This window comes from Aotus nancymaae, unplaced genomic scaffold, assembly GCF_030222135.1.
Source record: "Aotus nancymaae isolate 86718 unplaced genomic scaffold, 86718_ANA_hifiasm-v0.15.2.pri h1tg000058l, whole genome shotgun sequence".
Lineage (NCBI taxonomy): Eukaryota > Metazoa > Chordata > Mammalia > Primates > Aotidae > Aotus > Aotus nancymaae.
The window spans coordinates 38,890,435-38,909,925 of NW_026988472.1; the positions used below are offsets into that span (position 1 = coordinate 38,890,435).

At 39.4% G+C, this 19,491-nt stretch overlaps 1 protein-coding gene across 11 annotated transcripts in view; it reads left to right on the forward strand.

Annotated features, from left to right (window-relative positions):
* BCLAF3 (BCLAF1 and THRAP3 family member 3) overlaps positions 1 to 19,491 on the forward strand; it is an 80,770-nt gene that overhangs the window by 53,187 nt on the left and 8,092 nt on the right. For 5 of the 11 annotated variants that reach the window (XM_012433953.3, XM_012433960.3, XM_012433948.3 and 2 more), the window contains exons 9-11: positions 1,763 to 1,877; positions 3,372 to 3,461; positions 9,249 to 9,404. In XM_012433953.3, coding sequence (XP_012289376.1) covers positions 1,763 to 1,877; positions 3,372 to 3,461; positions 9,249 to 9,404 — 361 coding nt within the window. The remainder of the gene's footprint in view (positions 1 to 1,762; positions 1,878 to 3,371; positions 3,462 to 9,248; positions 9,405 to 19,491) is intronic. The other 6 variants (XM_012433990.3, XM_064364464.1, XM_064364463.1 and 3 more) reach the window with 5 other exon arrangements.

The window sequence follows — 19,491 nt, forward strand, 5'->3', positions numbered from 1 at the left end:
TAGTCATACACACTAATGGTAATCATCTGGAAAAATATAATAAAGTATAAAATAAAAAAATAAGTCATTCCTAATTTTACCAGAGGTGCCCACTGTTAATATTTAGTATATTTCTTGTCGTTTATTTTTTCTGGGCACATATGTATATATTTTAAATAATTGAAATTATCTTCAATAAAAGCTTTGCATCTTACTCTTTTGACCTATTGTGAGCATTTTGACAAAACATAGGCCTTTTTAACATTTAAAAAAACACTGAGTGTCTATTCCATGTCCGATTCTCAGATCAGAGCTGAGGCCACAAAATGAACCATCTGCAGTGCTTCCTCTGAAGGAATAGCAGCTTGTTCCATTAAACAGACAGGTATACCAGTAGTTACAAATACGGAGTGATAGGTGTTAAGACCCCAAAATGCTACATGTGCACATAGCAGGGAGTACCTAGTCCACCTCAGAGGGGTTTAGGAAACTCTTCCTTGAAGAGATACAAATGGATCTAAATCTTTAAGTGAATCTAAGTAGATGGAAATAGTCACAGAAGGAACCGCGCATGCAAAGGTGTAGAAGCGGGAGACATTGCTGTGTGCCGGGAACCACATGTACTTCAATATTCCCGGCTGCATGTGGTAGCCCACGCCTGTAATCCCAGCACTTTGGGAGGCTGAGGTGGACAGATCACTTGAGGTCAGGAGTTCAAGACCAGCCTGGCCAATATGGAGAAACCCCATCTCTACTAAAAATACAAAAGATTAGCTGGGCTTGATGACATGTGCCTATAATCCCAGCTACTCGGGAGGCTGAGCCAGGAGAATCGCTTGAACTCAGGAAACGGCGGTTGCAGTGAGCCGAGAATTGCATCATTGCACTCCAGCCTCGGCGACAGAGCGAGACTCTGTCTCAAAATAATAATAGTAATAAAAATAAATAAAATAAAATAAAAATTCCCGAAGCTCAGCGTGCCTGTTGGGGAGATAGGGATTATGATGAGGAGCATGGATGTTATCTTGTCACCAATGGGGAATCCATGGGAAAGACTGAAGGTAGGCCTGGGGAAGACATAGGAAGGGGCTGAGAAGCATTGTGGAGAGATGCAGGATGTGACAAGGAGAGGACTCCCCAAGGACTGTGGAAATGAGGCTTTAGGGATCAGAGGAGGAGCCCAAGGAAGGACCTCCCTCCAGGATAGGGCTGCCTGAGAACAGCCCTTTGTGGCCTCAGAACCTGATGATGACGGGAGAGAGGAGGCTGTCCTTCGCCGCTGTGGCCCTTCAGTGTCAGAGGCCTCAGCTCTGCCAGTGAGGGGACCTTGAGCCAGTCATACACCTTGCCTCTGATAAATGGGCTGGGTCTTGAGCCATTGGTGCTTCTACCAGTGAGAGCCTGTCAGCAAGAGGGGGAGGAGGGGCAGTGCTACCAAAGGTTCTACAGCAGTAATTATCTTTCCTCAGAACACACATTTCACATACAGTTTCAGGGGTTACAGCCCCCAGGAAGCCTGTCCTTAGACTCCAGATTGAGAACCCTGGTCCAAGGAGTGTTTTTCCCCATTGCTAACTTCCAACTTAGCTAAATGTTTGTTGGAAAATGAGGGGCTTAGCCCTAATAACTATAATTTGTAATTTTAGTAGTAATAGATCATTGAGATTTTACTCTTGTGCTATTTTAATTGTCTCTGAAGGGGCTTTTAAAAATTATTCTTGTTTATTTGTTGGAAAAAAGGTATGCTAATAAAATATTCTTATTTTCTCTCTTTCTTTATTAGGGATGATCAGAATTCCAGTTTTTCAAAGGTAAAGAATATTCATACTGATGGATTCCAAACACCCACACATTTTATAAAATCAAATTTTAGAAAATTTATTGAAAAACCTTACATGGTAAGATCGCAGTTCCAAAATTTTCGTTTTTATAATTTCTTCTCCAATATATCAAAGTGTACAGGAATCACCAATATTTTTCATTTTTGTAACTGTTCATTAAGTACATAAGATTCTGTTGATGCTTAAACTTATTATGACAGAAGAAATGGTCATCTCTTACTTGATTTAGTAGGACTTTATTGGATTAATTTAATAAATGTAGCTTTCTTAAGATTTTTGGGGGGGCCAGGTGCAGTGGCTCATGCTTGTAATCCTAGCACTTTGGGAGGCCAAGGCAGGAGGATTGCTTGAGTCCAGGAGTTCAAGACCAGCCTGGGCAACATGGCTAGACCTCATCTCTACAAAAAAAATAATAATAATAATAAAAGAAAAAAATTCAAAAAAGATGATTTGAGAACAACTCTTAAGATCTTTCGAACATATTTATTAAGGCATAATTTACATACCATAAAATTCACCCATTTTAGGTGTACAATTTAATGATTTTTAGTAAATTAACCAACATGTGCAACCATCACCATAGTCCAGTTTTAGCATATTTTCATTACCCAATATGAGCCCTCATGCCTGTTTCATTAGTGCCCGTTGCCACCCCTAGCCAACCACTAATCTACTTTCTGTCTTAAAGATTTGCCTTTTTAATAGGGCAGCTCACAAAATGGCAGCTAGCTTCCATAAGAACAGGCAAGTAATGGTAAGAAAGATGGAAGCCAGAGTTGGTAACCTAATTTCACAAGTAAAATCTCATCCTTTACCATATTCTTTTTGCAAGAAGTAAGTTCCTAGGTCCTGCCCACACTTAAAAGGAGGGATAATTGGTAGGATCACTGGGAGCCATGTCAGCAGTTACCTAGTACAGTCTGGCCAGACTCCACAGAAAGTGGAAATAATAGAAGGCGATAAGACTGTCAATTTTAGAAAAAGAAAATCATCTTGAGAATGGACCCCACCTTTTCTCTTTCCACCAGAGGATTTAGGTTCTTTATAGTTACAGACTTACTAATGTAGTTCTTTCTCTTATTTCTGATACTTTTCTAGCCATGGCAAGAGCATCACCTCAAATCAGTTACCTGAATCAGCAAACCCTGCATCCTGCAATGTTGAGGATTTGTGTTCTACTTAGGCAGTAGGAACCCTTTAGCAACTCCTGATAGTAATGTGTTTATTTCTCTCATAGGTGCCTGAATCAATGCTAGATGTATCATCCATTTTCTCAAATCCACCCATTATGTTATACACGAGTATTTTTTATGCTTGTTACAGGCATAAATGATCCTGGCCCCTCACAAACTAGCATGGATCATGTTAGTCAAGGGTCAAGTTAGCATGGGTTAAGGAGGAGATGTGTATGTGCTCCTACAGCTAAGCTCCCTGCTCTCTCTGCTTTCTGTTCTTAATCCTGTACATTTAAAATGTGTTTTCTAATGGTAAAACAAGCTTTTAAAATAAGTTTTAAGGCTATTAACCCATACTACCACTCTTTTCATGCAGAATTATACTACGCAGAGAAAAGACATAATTACTCACAAACCATTTGAGGTTGAGGGAAACCACCGAAACACAAGAGTAAGACCTTTTAAGGTATTGAGTGTTGTTTTCCATTTAATTCCGGCTTTGGTTTTATGCTTTGGACATCATGTTTTACGTGTTAGTAAATCAAGAGCTATTTTGTAATATGTTTTCAGTTGGTAGGTATAAACTAGTATTTCTGGACATTTATAGTCAGTCGTTATCAATTTATTGATAACCCCTTTCCTTAGGACTTGATTTTCAATTTTTTTTTTAACCGGGGAATCCTTTTCCAAATATTACATGGAAACACAAATACATGAAACAGATGCAGGTGGAGTGGCTCTAGGTGGGGAGGCAGGCAAGGTTGTAGACCCTCCCTTTAAGCTAGCACCATTACCTCTAAGATATATGTGCAGAGCTGTAAAGCTTTCTCCAAGATTCACAGATTGAAAAACCCTGCCATGGACACACAACCCTCAGAGGCCTTCTGTATCATCACAGGAAGATTCTGGTCCTGGTAGCTTTGTTAAAGCATATTTTATCACACACTAATTATTTGTACATCTATGCCTGATGTGAATGATAACTTTTAATCAACCAATATGTTTGATTAAAAGATATCCAGAACACCTCATCTCCCAAATATATGGAGTAAGAATTATTATATTTCTTTTTTTTTGAGACAGAGTCTTCCTCTGTGGCCCAGGCTGGAGTGCAGTGACGTGATCTCGGCTGACTGCAACCTCCGCCTCTCTGGTTCAAGCTATTCTCCCGCCTTAGCCACCCAAGTAGCTGGGATTACAGGCAAGCGTCACCATGCCCAGCTAATTTGTGTAGTTTTGGTAGAGACAGGGTTTCACCATGTAGGCCAGGCTTGTCTCGAACTCCTGACCTCAAGTGATCACCCATCTTGGCCTCCCACAGTGCTAGGATTACAGGCATGAGCCACCACACCTGGCCCAAGGTATTATATTTCTGTCACCTTGCTCACAAAAGTTGAAGTGCTTTTAAAATCAATTTTGACAATTTCTTGCCTATAATAGGTACTTTATTAATATTTTTCCACTCATATTGTCTCCCTCCTCTAAATAAAGGAAAGAATTTGAGCCTTTTGTGTAAAAGTGGCAGGAAAGCTTGATAGAGTAGTTAGCTCATTAGGAGGAAGTTAGTATGAACAGAAAAGTAGTATAAACTATCCCCTATCCCAAAATTATAGATTAGAAGAGTAGTTGAGTGATCTTCTTTTAATATTTGGCTTCTTGAGGGTCAAAATTTATAGATGTTGAAAGATTTTATTCAATGAGAATAACATAATTTGTAGGCATTGAATAGATTACATTTTTAGCCAATAGTTTGTGTACCTAAGAACACGTGTGACATGAAGCTTTTAAAAATAATTATGGCCATAGAATATATACATGTTTTGTAACATCTTTTGGTCTCTTGAGTAATGGAGCATCAAATCAACTGAAAATGTGATGTCTGCATAACTTATAGACAGTATAGTTGGGCTTTCAGATCTAAGTGCTTCCTACATGTTGTTCTCATTGGTCAGATATAGTTGATTATAGTATTTTTTTAAGATCATCATAAGATTTATTTCCTGTTACCTTTTTCCCTTAAGGGAAGATACTTTAACATTAATTCATAGAAAAGTGTTTTCAAGATATATGTAATAACATTACCTCTGGAACAATCATTTAAAGTTATATAATGTTACATGAATGCTTAGAAGTGTACAATTCTTTGTAGTAAAATAGTGGGAAGAAATAATCCTTCCTGAGAAAAGGAAATATTTTGACTGGCTACTGTAGCTCACACCTGTAATCCTAACACTTTGAGAGGCTGAGGCGGGTGGATCACTTGACCTCAGGAGAGTTTGAAAACAACTCGGGCAACGTGACAAAAACCCATCTCTACAAAAAATACGAAAATTAGCTGGGCATAGTGGCATACACCTGTAGTCCCAGCTACTCAGGAGGGTGAGGTAGGAGGATTGCTTCATCCTGGGAGGAAGAGGTTGCCATGAGCCGAGATTGCGCTGCTTCCCTTAAGCCTCAGCGACACAGTGAGAAAACCTGTCCGAAAAGAAAAAAAAAAAGGAAACATTTTGCTAAAATTTACTTTTTACACGAATTGAACTAGTTCAAAGCCAGATAGTAATAACCTTAGAGGACATGTAGAAATGGACCTTGTCAGTCTCAAGATTAGCTCTGATGTGTCAAGTTTGTGTAGATAGTCTTAACATTAGTGTCTATTATAATTCTGTTTTACCTGAAATTTTCTGTAGCCTTAAGAAAATAATTGAAAACTAGGACTGGCGTGAATATTTTTTTTGTAAAATTATGTGCTTCATTATGTGTGACATACCCATTTCTGAAATAATTGTGAAAGAGGAATCTACTTAGTTTTGTTAACCACTCCATTGTAATACATCATTGTGCATTTGTTTTCCCAATATGGCTCATGATCTGTTTCCTGTTATTAAGTACTCTGAGGATGGAACTTAAATCAGCCAAACACTAAATTTCAAAAAGGATAAAATCAATTTTTATGGCCAAGTCTTTGAAAATTATTACAGAACCTAAACATTGTACTTGTTCTATTTAGATGTCTATATATTAGGCTCTAACCAGTCTAGCATACATTTTGGGTTTCACTAAATTAGTAGATTAATATTTTTAATGTTATGGGTCTTGCACAGCCAGTTCTCCCCTTTCACAACTTCATAACTTCTTTTTAAAAAGCAGCAGCAGCTCCAGCAACAACAACTCACCTGGCTAAGACCCAATCTCTTTTCCTTCTGGCATTGCTTTAGTTGCTGGTTAATCTGAACTTTATTATCAAAGAGGAAACAAGTAGGGTTTAAAGAGGATTTTTATTTAATGCCGCTATTGGAGTGTTTGTAAACAATTTTATTGACTTCTTTAGAGGTTAATAGGGTATTCAACCTTATAATAGTTTATTTAGGAGTTATTATTGTTTAGCTCTTCATGTTAAGGAAATCTTGACTCATATGTGGCTGGGCACGGTGGCTCACACCTGTAATCCCAGCACTTTGGGAGGCCGAGGTGGACAGATCACTTGAGGACAGGAGTTTGAGACGAGCCTGGCCAACATAGTGAAACCCTGTCTCTACTAAAAATACAAAAATTAGCTGGGCGTGGTGGCATGTACCTGTGGTCCCAGCTACTCTGGAGGCTGAGGCAGGAAAATCGCTTGAACCCAGGAGGCAGAGGTTGCAGTGAGTGCAGATTGCACTACTATACTTCAGCCTGGGTGACAGAGTGAAACTCTTATCTCAAAAAAAAAAATCTTGACTCATATCTGTAAAAGTGTATAAATATTTATTCAGACCCTAACTTTCTGTAAAAGAAATGTGCTTTTGTTTGCTTTTGTAATTTTAGCTTCTGTTTTCAGCCTTAATTGTTTACAAATAGTAAACTCTTTCCCTGAAACATTCTAAAAGGGGCCACTATTAGTTTCATCCCATTTGATTGGACCCTGATCGTGTAATAGTTGGAATGTGACTCAGGGAGGTTTTTTATTGAAAGCAAAGAAATAATTTGATTTAAAGACAAAACTCTTCCCACGCACCTTTGTCATGAAACGTTTATATGTAACTAGGTTATGTTTTCCTTTTTACTTGAGAAAATTGAGAAGATGAAAACAAATTAGCAGATAATAAAGTTTATCAACCTTGTGAGTAAAATTCTCATCTTATTAAAAAAACACATTTGAGAAGAAATTTAGTATGCAATGGCTGCTATTTTAAAGATACAGAATTCACAGCTTTTATTCTGACCTTTGTACCTACCTAATAAATGAACACTGGTTGAGTTCTTAACTCCTGAGTGGTGGGGCGAGATGGAAGAATAAGACTTCCTGCTTGTGCCATTCAAACTAAATGCTCTTTTGTGCTTTTCAAGCATGAAGAGCCCTTTTCCTGGATCTTGGTAGACTCCTGTTGGCAAAATCAGAAGTAGTAGCTGCCCCTCCGGTGCTCAGACCCAGCATCTCTGCTAAATTGTCAGTCCCTGAAGGAAAAGAGGTGGATCTGTTTATTCTTTGTACCTTGCATATAATATTAGGTATGAATTTTGTTAAACAAGCTCAGAACAATTACTATGCCTGAGAGAGTACGCTGGGTCACCAAAGTCTTTCCTTCTCTACCATGTCTCTCTCTACTTCTTGAAATTAGATTTCCCAATGTTTAAGTTACGTTGAACTGGTCTTCTTAAAAGTTTCATTTGGCCCAGGGTTTTTCTTCATATGGCTTCACATTTCCGTAAGAGAATTTAATTGAATGATTTGGGGGGAGAAATCCCTTTCATAGCCAAGAGTTTAATGCAGCTTCTTCCATTAAGTTGGCAAGTAGCTAAGGTTTTAAGATTTAGCAGGGCAGAGATAGACTCCATCTATGAACCTTTGCACCACTGCTCCCATCTGTTTTAGATTATTCTAGGAGGATGCTTGGAAATGCAGGCAGACGCGAGCAGTGTGTGATATGGGGGAGTGAGGGAGGGAGATTTGGAGAATTGTTTGGGAAGGTTTGGAGGGGATCAGTTCACGACTGACAAAACTGAGGACTGTTTTCCTCTCCCACCCCCAGCAGTGAATTAACAAGGGACTGTTTCTCTTATCAACCACGTGGGAAACACACAAATATTCATTGTCCTCTTATCTAATTAATGCTGGACAGTATGCAGGCTAGGAAATGTTCTTTTTAAGTAATGGGTCTTTTGTGGCAAAGAAAGATTTGTTTGAAGGTTATTGGCAGAAATAAAGTTAAAATGAGTTTTTGATCCTTAAATATATATTGATACTTTATATCTTTTCCCCTCATTGGGATTTGATAGATTTCACTATGAATCAGAAGAATAATTTTAGTTCATTAGAGGTTCTGAAAATTTTATTTTGTTAGCATGGTGAATTTCAAATTCTTTTCTTTTTTTATTTTTTCTAGAGATGGGGTGTCGCTCTGTTGCCCAGGCTGGTCTTGAACTCCTGGCCTCAAGTGATCTTCCCACCTCAGTCTCCCAAAGTGCTGGAATTATAGATGTGAGCCACTGTACCCGCCCTCAAATTCTTTTAACTTAGTTTTTAAATTTGGTATGATGTAGATTTTTTTTTTTTTTGAGTCAGGGTCTCGCCCTGTCACCCAGGCTGGAGTGTGATGGCACAATCACAGCTTACTGCAGCCTCTACCTCCCAGACTCAAGCTATCCTCCCACCTCAGCCTCCTGGGTAGCTGGGGTTACAGGCATGAGCCACCATGCCCAGCTAAGAATAAAAAATTCGAAAATATATATATATATAGATATGTAAAATGAGCTAGGAAGCCAGTTTGAGAGAAACTCACTTTCTCACCATCATTAACTCTTTCTCTTTTAGTATCTATAAGGCCTAGAATCCAGGACAGCTCTAAGTACCAGACGGTTTTTCATCTGTTGTTTGTTTTTGAGACAGGGCCTTGCTCTGCCACCCAGGCTGGAGTGCAGTGGCGATCTTTTGTGCTTTTCAAGCATAGACAGCAGTTGCTTGCTGCAACCTCCACCTCCCAGGTTCAAGCAATTCTCCTGCCTCAGCCTCCCAAGTAGCTAGGATTACAGACGCCCGCCACCACGCCTGGCTAATTTTTGTATTTTCTGTAGAGACAGGGTTTCACCATGTTGGCCAGGCTGGTCTCAAACTCCTGACCTCAAGCCATCCACTTGAGGAGTTTGCCTCGGTCTCCCAAAGTGCTGGGATTACAGGCATGAGCTACCACACCCAGCCACTCACTCATCTGTTTACTAATAAAGTAGACTTGGAAGGTGTAGTTTTAACATTTAATTCCATTTTTTCCCTTCACAGAGCAACTTTAGAGGTGGCAGATGCCAGCCCAATTATAAATCAGGCCTGGTACAGAAGAGCTTGTACATTCAGGCTAAGTATCAGCGATTACGGTTCACTGGCCCAAGGGGATTTATCACTCATAAATTCAGAGAAAGATTAATGAGGAAAAAAAAGGTTAGTTGAATTATGATGATTTAAAAATGTTGAGTGACTTTTAAACTCCTAAGTTATCTATGTTCATTAGATCAATTGGTTTTTCATTTAATTTTAAGAAACAACCTGGGTTTTTAAATGTTCTTATTGCATGATAGTTGCATAAGAACTTCAGGGAGTAATGGTAATACAGTTGTGAGATTGTGCAACCTTAAAATGCTTTTAAGTATTATCCCTCAAATACTTTGCATATACTAGCTGTTTGAACTTTTGACTTTAGAATTTCTATTGTATGGTTAATCTTTGAAATGGAAACTCAGATAAAGGCTTTTAATTGATATATTTTAGTCTTATACAATGGGAATTTTCTGAGTGCCAAAAAATTATTGAACTGAATATATACAAAGGGTGCATAATGGCAGAATACACTGACTCTTTTCCCCATTCATATATTTTTTTGTTGTGGTAAAATACGTATAATATAAAATTTGCCATTTTAACCATTTTTAAGTGGCATTAAATACATGCAGTTCGGTGACACTAATTTCATTAACACTGCTTTGCAATCATCACCATTATATGCTCTTTTTCAATTTATTTTTTTAATTGACAAGTAAAAATTATACATATTTATGGTGTTCAACATGATGTTTTGTTATATGTATCCTTTATGGAATGGCTAAATCAAGCTATTTAAAATACATAGTACCTCATGTACTTATTTTTTTGTGTTGAGAACACTTAAAATCTATTCTCTCAGCAATTTTCAAGTGTACAATATATTGTGATTACCTATAGTCACCATGATATATAGAATACATCTTTTGAATGTATTCCTCCTGTGGAACAGAAATTTTGTGTTGATATTTTGACCAACTTCTTGGTAACCACCATTTTACTCTGTTTCTATGAGTTTGACTTTTTTTAGATTCCATATATAGGTGAGATTATGTGGCATTTGTCTTTGTGTACCTGGCTTATTTCACTTAACATAATATCCTTCAGGTTCATCCGTGTTGTCATAAATGACAAGATTTCCTTCTGTTTAAGGCTGAATGATATTCCATTGCATATATGCACATTTTCTTTATCCATTCATCCACTGATAGATACTGAGGTTGATTCCATTATGCTAATGCTTAATGTGTTTTTTTTATAACTCCCCAAACTTGTTAATAACTCTTTTTTTAATTTTTTGAGATGGAGTTTTGCTCCATTGCTCAGGCCGAAGTGCAGTGGCACAATCTTAGCTTACTAAAACCTCCGCCTCCTGGGTTCAAGTGATTCTCCTGCCTCAGCCTCCCAAGTAGCTGAGTTTACAGGTACCTGCCACCACGCCTGGCTAATTTTTGTATTTTTAGGAGAGACAGGCTTTGACCATGTTGGCCAGGCTGGTCTTGAGCTCTTGATCTCATGTGTTCCACCCACCTCAGCCTCCCAATGTGCTGGGATTATAGGCATGAGCCACCGCACCTGGCTGATAAATCTTAATGTTAATAAAAAGTTTCTTTACTTGGTAATTGGAATTGCATATTCTTTTAGTTGTGGATTAATTTTGCTTGAATTAACCATGTTAGTATTTGAAAATTCAGCATAAAGCCAGGAGTGGTGGCTCATGCCTGTAGTCCCAGCACTTTGGGATGCCGAGGAGAGAGGATTGCTTGAACCCAGGAGTTCAAGACCAGCCTGGGCAACATAGTAAGACCCTACCTCTGCAAAAAATTTTTTTTTAAAACTGGGCATGGTGGTATGTACCTGTAATTCCAGCTACTTGGGAAGCTGAAGTGGGAGGATCACAGGGCTGCGTGAGCCATGATTGTGCCACTACACTCCAGCCTGGGTGACAGAGTGAGACCTGAAAAAGAAAAAAAAGAAAGAAGGAAAATGTAGCATAAATATGGCATAAAATTCACTTCTACAAAATAATTATATTTTAAATGAGAATTGCGGGGCATAGTGGTACATGCCTGTAGTCCCAACTACTTGAGAGGCTGAGATGGGAGGATTGCTTGAGCCCAGGAGTTCAATGCCAGCCTGGGCAACATAGCAAGGATCTGAACTATAAAAAAAAAGAAGGAAAAGAAAGAAATGAGAACAGTAACATTATATTAGTTAAGTGAGTCATGTTTGTCACTTCGTAGACTCATTTTTGTTCATGATTTTAGGCTAATATTTTCTTCTGAGAAATGTATGTATCTGGTATTGCTATTGAATAGCCCAACTGTGGCTTTACAACTTTTATAATCATAAATGTTTCCTTAGATATTTATGCTTATGAAGCCTTTACACTGAGCTTGCTTAGTGATTTTAGTAAATCTCAACGCTTTTCAAAAGATGGATGAGTAGAATGAAGTTGGCAACTTATTTTTTTATGTTTTAGAGTTAAATAGAATATCTTATGTCACACACATGCACCCCCAGTTTTAACTGAGTACCTTAGAAGAGGTTTCTAATTTCACCATGTATGTCACACTTAACATGATATCCTTCAGGTTCATCCATGTTGTCATAAATGACCGGATTTCCTTCTTTTTAAGGCTGAATGATATTCCATTGTATATATACACATTTTCTTTATCCATTCATCCATTGGTAGATACTGAGGTTGATTCCATTGTGCTAATGCTCAATGTGTGTTTTTCATAACTCCCCAAACTTGTTAATAACTCCTTTTTTAATTTCCTAATGGTTTTAGGAAAGCTGCCATTTATTTATTTATTTATTTATTTATTTATTAAGTTTTGAGACGGAATTCTGTTCTTGTTGTCCTGGCTGGAGTGCAGTGGCACGATCTTGGCTCACTGCAACCTCCGCCTCCAGGTTCCAGTGATTCTCCTGCCTCAGTCTCCTGAGTAGGTGGGATTACAGGCACCCGCCACCACGCCCAGCTAATTTTTGTATTTTTAGTAGAGATGGAGTTTCACCATGTTGGCCAGCTGATCTCGAACTCCTGACCTCGTGATCCACCCGCCTCGGCCTCCCAAAGTGCTGGGATTATAGGCGTGAGCCATCACGCTCGGCCCCATCTCTTTTTTAAAAAGTGTTAATGGAATCATTTTCTCATCTCATATATCTCCCCACCGTCAGGCTGTGCCAGGGCTTAGAAAGAGATGCTGCTTCTCTTCCTGCCTTGTGTGGCAAGTTTCTTTGCAGCAGACCTTTCAGATATTTGTTCCCATTCACAGATGGCAGCCTGACTGTTCTCAGGGAAGCTAGTCATTGATTTTCACTCAAGGAAAAAGGCTGAGGCAGGCCTTCTCTTCAGTTGAAAGGTTGGGTTTCTGGTACATGGTGTCTGTTTGTCTTCTGTTCACTGTGTACTAAACTTAGAGTTTTAGCTTAACTCTATTTTTGCTCCATCTTTTTCAGTGATTTGGGGCTGCTGAGTGCTTACCTGACTGTCTGCTTCAGCTGATAATTTCTATATATTCATTAATCTTGCTCCATTTTGTCATTCTTTTCTTTGCCTCAGTTTGCCCAGTTCCTGCTGACCACCCCATTCTTCCAGACTACATTGCTCACCAGCCTGCTTCACAGCAAATAGAAATCAGAAATCAGGCCTTCATTATAGGACATAAGAAGTATATCCTAGAAGAAGCTACAGCCCACTACGAGTCTCCAATCTTTAGGCCTAGGCTTTTTGTGTCATCTAAAATGTTGCAGTTGTAGTTAGGTTCAGCACTGGTCACAGCCTAACCTTCCTGTTGCCTTTCACTGCCATCTGGCTGCATTAGCAGTGTCTCCACACACTGGATTTTTAAAAAAATTAGTGTCTACTATTCTGTCAGCGTCTACTACCTGTTTTTCTTAGGCCCACCCTTCTGGATGCTGCTTCATATATCTTTCTATTACAGCCACTTTGACATGGCGTTTTCCAGTCAGGCTACTGTCAGTGCCTGCAAGCAAGCCAGAGCCAGAATTTTTATAGATTTGTGTTTTAACAAAGCCCAGCTCTACAAGTACAACGTCAACTCAGGTACCTTACTATTGGCACCCTACTCGATAGCTAGGCTCCTGTCTCCTAACCTTTAGAGTAAGGAATGAGGCATTGAAGCTGTTCTGTTTGTGCCAAGGTCTAAACTAAGATATCTGAGACTAACTCGGCCTTTCAGCTGTCCCAGTAGTATTGTGTACTCTGAAATCCCTTTCCATGTATATAAACTGATGGCTTAGATCTATTAGTCCATTTTATCTCAGGCCTTTGTGCCCTCAGAAAAAGAATGAAGGCCTGGAGACTCTGGCTTCTTCCAATGTTGCTTTCCCTTTCCCTTAACTTAGGGACAATTTTCCTCGAGTAGGGTTACTGAGTGTGAGATACCATTTATATGACTTTTCATCCCAAGCTTTAGCATCAGAGGGAACTTTGAAGGTTCTTCCCTAGAGAGACATCTTAGTCTCAGCAGCATCTCTGCACCACTTTGGCTTTTTGCCCTGCTAGAGAGTTCGTTCTTTTGGCAGTTTTTAGACCACCACCTAGACTCATTAAGGACGCATCATTAATTAATCTAAGTGCCCTGGAACCTTCTTGAGCCTGAACTTGGATATGAACCTGCTTATTCCCATATTCCTTAAAGTGCACCACCAGGAAGATTTAGACAGATCTTGTCTGGACTCCTTACTCCCCTGCCATATTGAAATGCTGGGGTGATCAGTCATGACTGGGAGATCTTGCATTTCTTCATCTCTGTTACAGTCTGGTGACTGTGCCATCCTATGGCATGCACTTCCTGTCTCCAACACAAAACAGCCTCGGGGAGTGGTGGTGGTGGTAATCCTAGATGTGTTCATAATGCATCCTCTGCTTCCACTTAGCAGAATGATAGTGGCTTCCCTAAAACTCCATTGGCTCCCCAGCTGCCTACAAAGTAGTCAGATTCCCAAGCAGTAGTAGAAAAGTATGGACGGAAATTGTTTCTCATTCATCATGTACTTGTCATATTCCATTCTGGCACCCTGAGTCCCTTTTACTGTGTTTACTTTCTCTTGGATTCTGTGCTTGGGCTGGAAGATGAAGGGTGGGAGGAATGTCTGTTACTACCTGAAATAAGGCTCGTCTTTAATCCACTAGCATTCAGAAATAGCCCCAGGAAGCATCCTCTGCTCATCATAGGAAGTTTTAAGAAACTCTTGAGAGTCTGATTATATACTAGATTAGAGCAAAGAACCTAGTAAGAGTTCATGAAGTCACCTCTGGGAACATTGCCTCTGAAAAGCTGTCAGTAATTGTGCATTTGGTCAGGAAGGCAAGGAGTTCCAAGGCAGTAGAGATCCAAAGAGCATTCTCCAGCCATCCTCAGGTGCTGTGGTGCCTACCAGAGCTCTGCCCATGGATAGGAAAGGAAGAGAGAAGAGGGCATAATGACAGTGCAGGAAGGAAGTTAGAGACTGGGATTCGTGGTTTTGGGGGTTGAAAGAAACCTTGAAAGTCATGGAATACAAAGATAGAATAGGAACCACGATCAGCTGAACAACAGCAATCTAGTAGTATACGCTTGCCAGGTCCCTTGAACCGAAATGTGCCAGGGTGCAAAGGAAGTGTTGGATAAGGGCATCATCACCTTCAAGCACTGAGCATCCGGAGCCTCCGGTTTCACTACCTACCTCTCTGCCTTCTCCATATTATTTGGTGGTTTCTCTTCCTCTGTGCATTCTTTTAAAATGTAAGCATTTCCTAGCGTGATGTGATATCATTCTCTTTTCTTAATCCTCCTCCTTGTCTTAATTGCCCTTACCTCTTCCCAAAATTTCAGCCATCACCTCTGTTGATATCTTCAACCCTGACTACTCTCCAGACCTCCAGCTTTTCACCTGCCTCCCAGACACCCTCACATGGATGTCCTAAAAGCACCTCAAGTTTAGCATGTTTAAAATCAAACTTGCAGCCGAGCATAGTGGCTCATGCCTGTAATCCCAGCACTTTGGGAGGCTGAGGCAGGTGGATCACTTGAGGCTGGGAGTTCGAGACCAGCCTGGCCAACATGGTGAAACCGCATCTCTACTAAAAAAATACAAAAACAGCTGGGCGTGCTGGCACACACCTGTAATCCCAGCTACTCAGGAGGCTGAGGCATGAGAATTGCTTGAACCCGGGAGGCGGAGGTAGCAGTGAGACAAGATCACATCATAGCACTCCAGCCCAAGCGACAGAGCAAGACTCCATCTAAAAAAAAAAAAAAAAAAAAAAAAATCAAACTTGCCCTGAAACATGCTACAGCATGAAAGACCCTTAAAAATATGACGCTGGCCGGGTGCAGTGGCTCACGCCTGTAATCCCAGCACTTTGGGAGGCTGAAGCGGGTGGATCACGAGGTCAAGAGATTGAGACCATCCTGGCCAACACGGTGAAACCCCGTCTCTACTAAAAAAATACAAAAATTAGCTGGGCGTGGTGGCACGTGCCTGTAGTCACAGCTACTTGGAGGCTGAGGCAGGAGAATTGCTTGAACCCGGGAGGCGGAGGTTGCAGTGAGCCAAGATTGTGCCACTGCATTCCAGCCTGGCGCCTGGCGACAAAGCAAGACTCTGTCTCAAAAAAAAAAAAAAAAAAATGTGCTAAATGACAGAAGCCAGACACAAAAGACCACATATTGTATGATTCTATATATATGAAATTTCCAAAACGGGCAAATATGTAGAGATGGAAAGTAAATTAGTGGTTGCCAGTGACTCAGGGGTGAGGGGAAAATTGAGAGCACATATGGGTTATTACTAATGGGTATGGGGTTTCTTTTTAGGGTAAGAAAAATATTCTAAAACTGATTGGCATGATTGATGGTTAGACAACTCTGTGAGTATACTAAAAAGCTACTGAATTTAGATGGGTGAACTGTATAGTTTATGGATTACATCTCAGTAAAGCTGTTAAAAATTGTATCAGACTTGTTCTCCCCTGCCCCACCCCACCACTCGTTTTCCCTCAGGGCCCCTAGTTCTCGAAGCTAACCAAGCCAAGCTAGAAACGTTTCCTACTAATCCTTCCACTTCTCCTTCCACTTTAACAGTTTCAAGTCTTCTCATTTCTATCACTGATTGATTACTCCATTCGATTCATCCTTTTTAATGGCTGCATATTATTCTGCTCTATGGATGTATTGTTTATTTCAGTGCTTTTCAACCTTTTTGCTCCATACTCTAAAGTTTTGAAAAGTTATCTACGTTCTTGCACATTTGTAGGTTATTTAATATTTTTATCACAAATTATTGTATAGGATACAATTTCTGGCATATTATAAACACTGACAGTCTTAAAACTATTACATTATACTTTTAAATCTCTTCACTGGAACCTGCATACCACAGGAATTCAATAACTAATACCATCCATTTTTTAAAAATACACCAGTTCTTTTAACAGTGAGAAATTTTACATTGTTCCTTTTTTGTCTTGAATTTGGACTTCATTCCATTTCCTCCTTATAATTTTTTTTTTTCTTTGAGATAGGGTCTTACTCTGTCACCCAGGCTGGAGTGCAGTGGCACGATCCCAGCTCACTGCAACCTCCACCTCCTGAGTTCAAGTGATTCTCCTGCTTCAGCCTCCCAAGTAGCTGGGAATACAGTAGTGTGCCACAATGCCCAGCTAAGTTTTTGTATTTTTGGATAGAGATGAGGTTTCACCATGTTGGCCAAGCTGGTCTCGAACCCTTGACCTCAAGCGATCTGCCCATCTCGGCCTCCCAAAGTGCTGGAATTACAGGAATGAGCCACTGCGCCTGGCCCCTCCTCTTTAAAAGTATTTTGTTGATCACCAAATCTATTTGGCACATGTTATTAGATTTCTGTGACTATTAAGTGTTAAATATTTCCTCTGGATTGAGTTAATATTACAGTTGATCAAAATACCATAAATATGTTATAAATTTTGTTAAGTATTGAAACAAAAGAAGTTTTATTACAAATGCATTTTTCCAATTAGTTTATGTACTCATAGATATTGTTGCTAGTAGGATAATATAGTATTCAAGTGTTCTATTTTTTCTTTTTATAGATATAAGTGCTGAGAAACCCTATTTATATTATTATATAGATGAGAATGAAAGGACTTCTATTTATAGGGATGCCCCTCAGTTCTTTGGACTCACTTTAAATTTTAGGCCAAACAAATCACGTAGTGATCTATCATCAAAAAGTGTTTTGAATGTTCTATCACTGATAATTTGATTTTTGTCCTCCTTCAATTTTATTAAACAAAGGCAAAGAATTGGAAAACATCTGACTTGCAGAAGTATGCTATTTCTTGCTAGTTGTTAATGTTGGTTCCCTCTCTTGACACCAAACCAATGTTTCAAATTACCCCTTTTCTGGAGGCCCCCAGGTGATACACAGTAGTAGGACAAAGTGAGTAGAAGGTGTATCTTTCTTGTGTAAGGTGGGAGGTGAGGAACCAGGCTTAACCAGTTGTGCAGGCAGGATAATTTTAGAACATGAACATTGTGATCTAGAAATTAATTCCCTAAAACTATCTCTACTCACGTACTCCTTGAAAAGTCTTCACATACTCGTAGGGTACACATACCCCAGTTCAACGATTGCCGACTTACGTAACCAAGCCTCTGTTCATGACTTTGGGATAGCTTTCAGGTATCTGTTATTTTCAGTAATATCACCTGGCCACGTGGACATTTTGGTACCTTTACATATTGCCCCTTTTACTCATTTATAGTTTCACCAGCAGTACATGAAACGCCTGTTTTCCTACACCCTAGTTGGCACTGTACATGATCAGTCTTTATTTTTAGTTGTCAGCCTAATAACAGAAAGTAGCTCTCCTTTGCCTTTCTTTGATTATTAATGGCGCAGACATCTTTTTTATGTGTCCATTGGCCCTTGTATTTCTTTTCTCAGTTTCCTTATTTCTGTACTTTGCTAGTATTTCTGTTGTGGGTGGTACTTTTTTTTGTTGATTTGTAAGAACTCTTGATCTACTGAGGGTATTAACCTGTTACACATTTTGCTGGTGTTTGTCAGCTGTTTATACTGGGTTTTACAGTACAGAACTTTTAGATGTCCATGAATCTGTCTTGTTTGTCCCACATGGCTTCTAAATTTCATCTCATGCTTATGCTTATAAAAATTCTTTGCTGTGTTTCCTTTAAGTGGTTTTATGGTTAACTTTTAAACATATAAGTATTTGATCCATTTAGAATTTATTTTACTTTATTATTTATTTATTTATATTATTTATTTATTTATTTTGAGGCAGAGTTTCACTCAGTCGCCCAGGCTGGAGTGAATGGCATGATCTCAGCTCACTGTAACCTCCACTTCCCGGGTTCAAGTGATTCTCCTGCCTCAGCTTCCCGAGTAGCTGGGATTATAGGCACCTGCCACCATGCCCAGCTGATTTTTGTATTTTTAGTAGAGATGGGGTTTCACCATGTAGCTGGGACTACAGGTATGTGCCACCCTCCTGGCTAATTTTTGTATTTTTAGTGGAGACAGGGTTTCACCTTGTCGGCCAGGCTGGTCTTGAACTCCTGACTTCAAGTGATCTGCCCGCTTCAGCCTCTAGAATTTATTTTATTTTTATGATATAATGGAAAGTCAGGATCTAACTTTTTCCCCCAATATTTTTTAACACTGTTTATTGAATGATTTGTCCTTTCCCTGCTAATTGAAAATGCTGCCTTTACTATATTCTGTGTTCTTATGTATTCCCTGATCTGTTTTTGGAAGCTTTGGAGCCTTCTAGCTTGTTCCCTTGCTTCTTGTGGTATTCTTATTTAGTCTCTTTGATCACAGTCATTGTCCTGAAACACAGATTGTATCATACCCCTCTTGCACAAACACCTTGGAAGTATTTTATTTTATTGCTACAAGAAAAGAGACCAAACTTCTTAGCCAAGTCTAACCCTAAGTTGTCTTACTAGCTGCATTTCCCTATGGACCCTCTGCTTTTTGGAGCATACTGTATTTTCATGTATTTGTACCTTTGTTCCTACTGTTCTCTTAGCTAGAAATAGCCTCCTGAGCCCCATTCTTTTCTTATTAAACCCTACTTTCCTTTTAAGATCAACTGTAAAGCATATCAAAGCCCCCACTTTAACTTGTGTTTCATTTGGTCTCTAATTATTGTCATTTACCTTCCTATTTCCCCAAATAGATTATA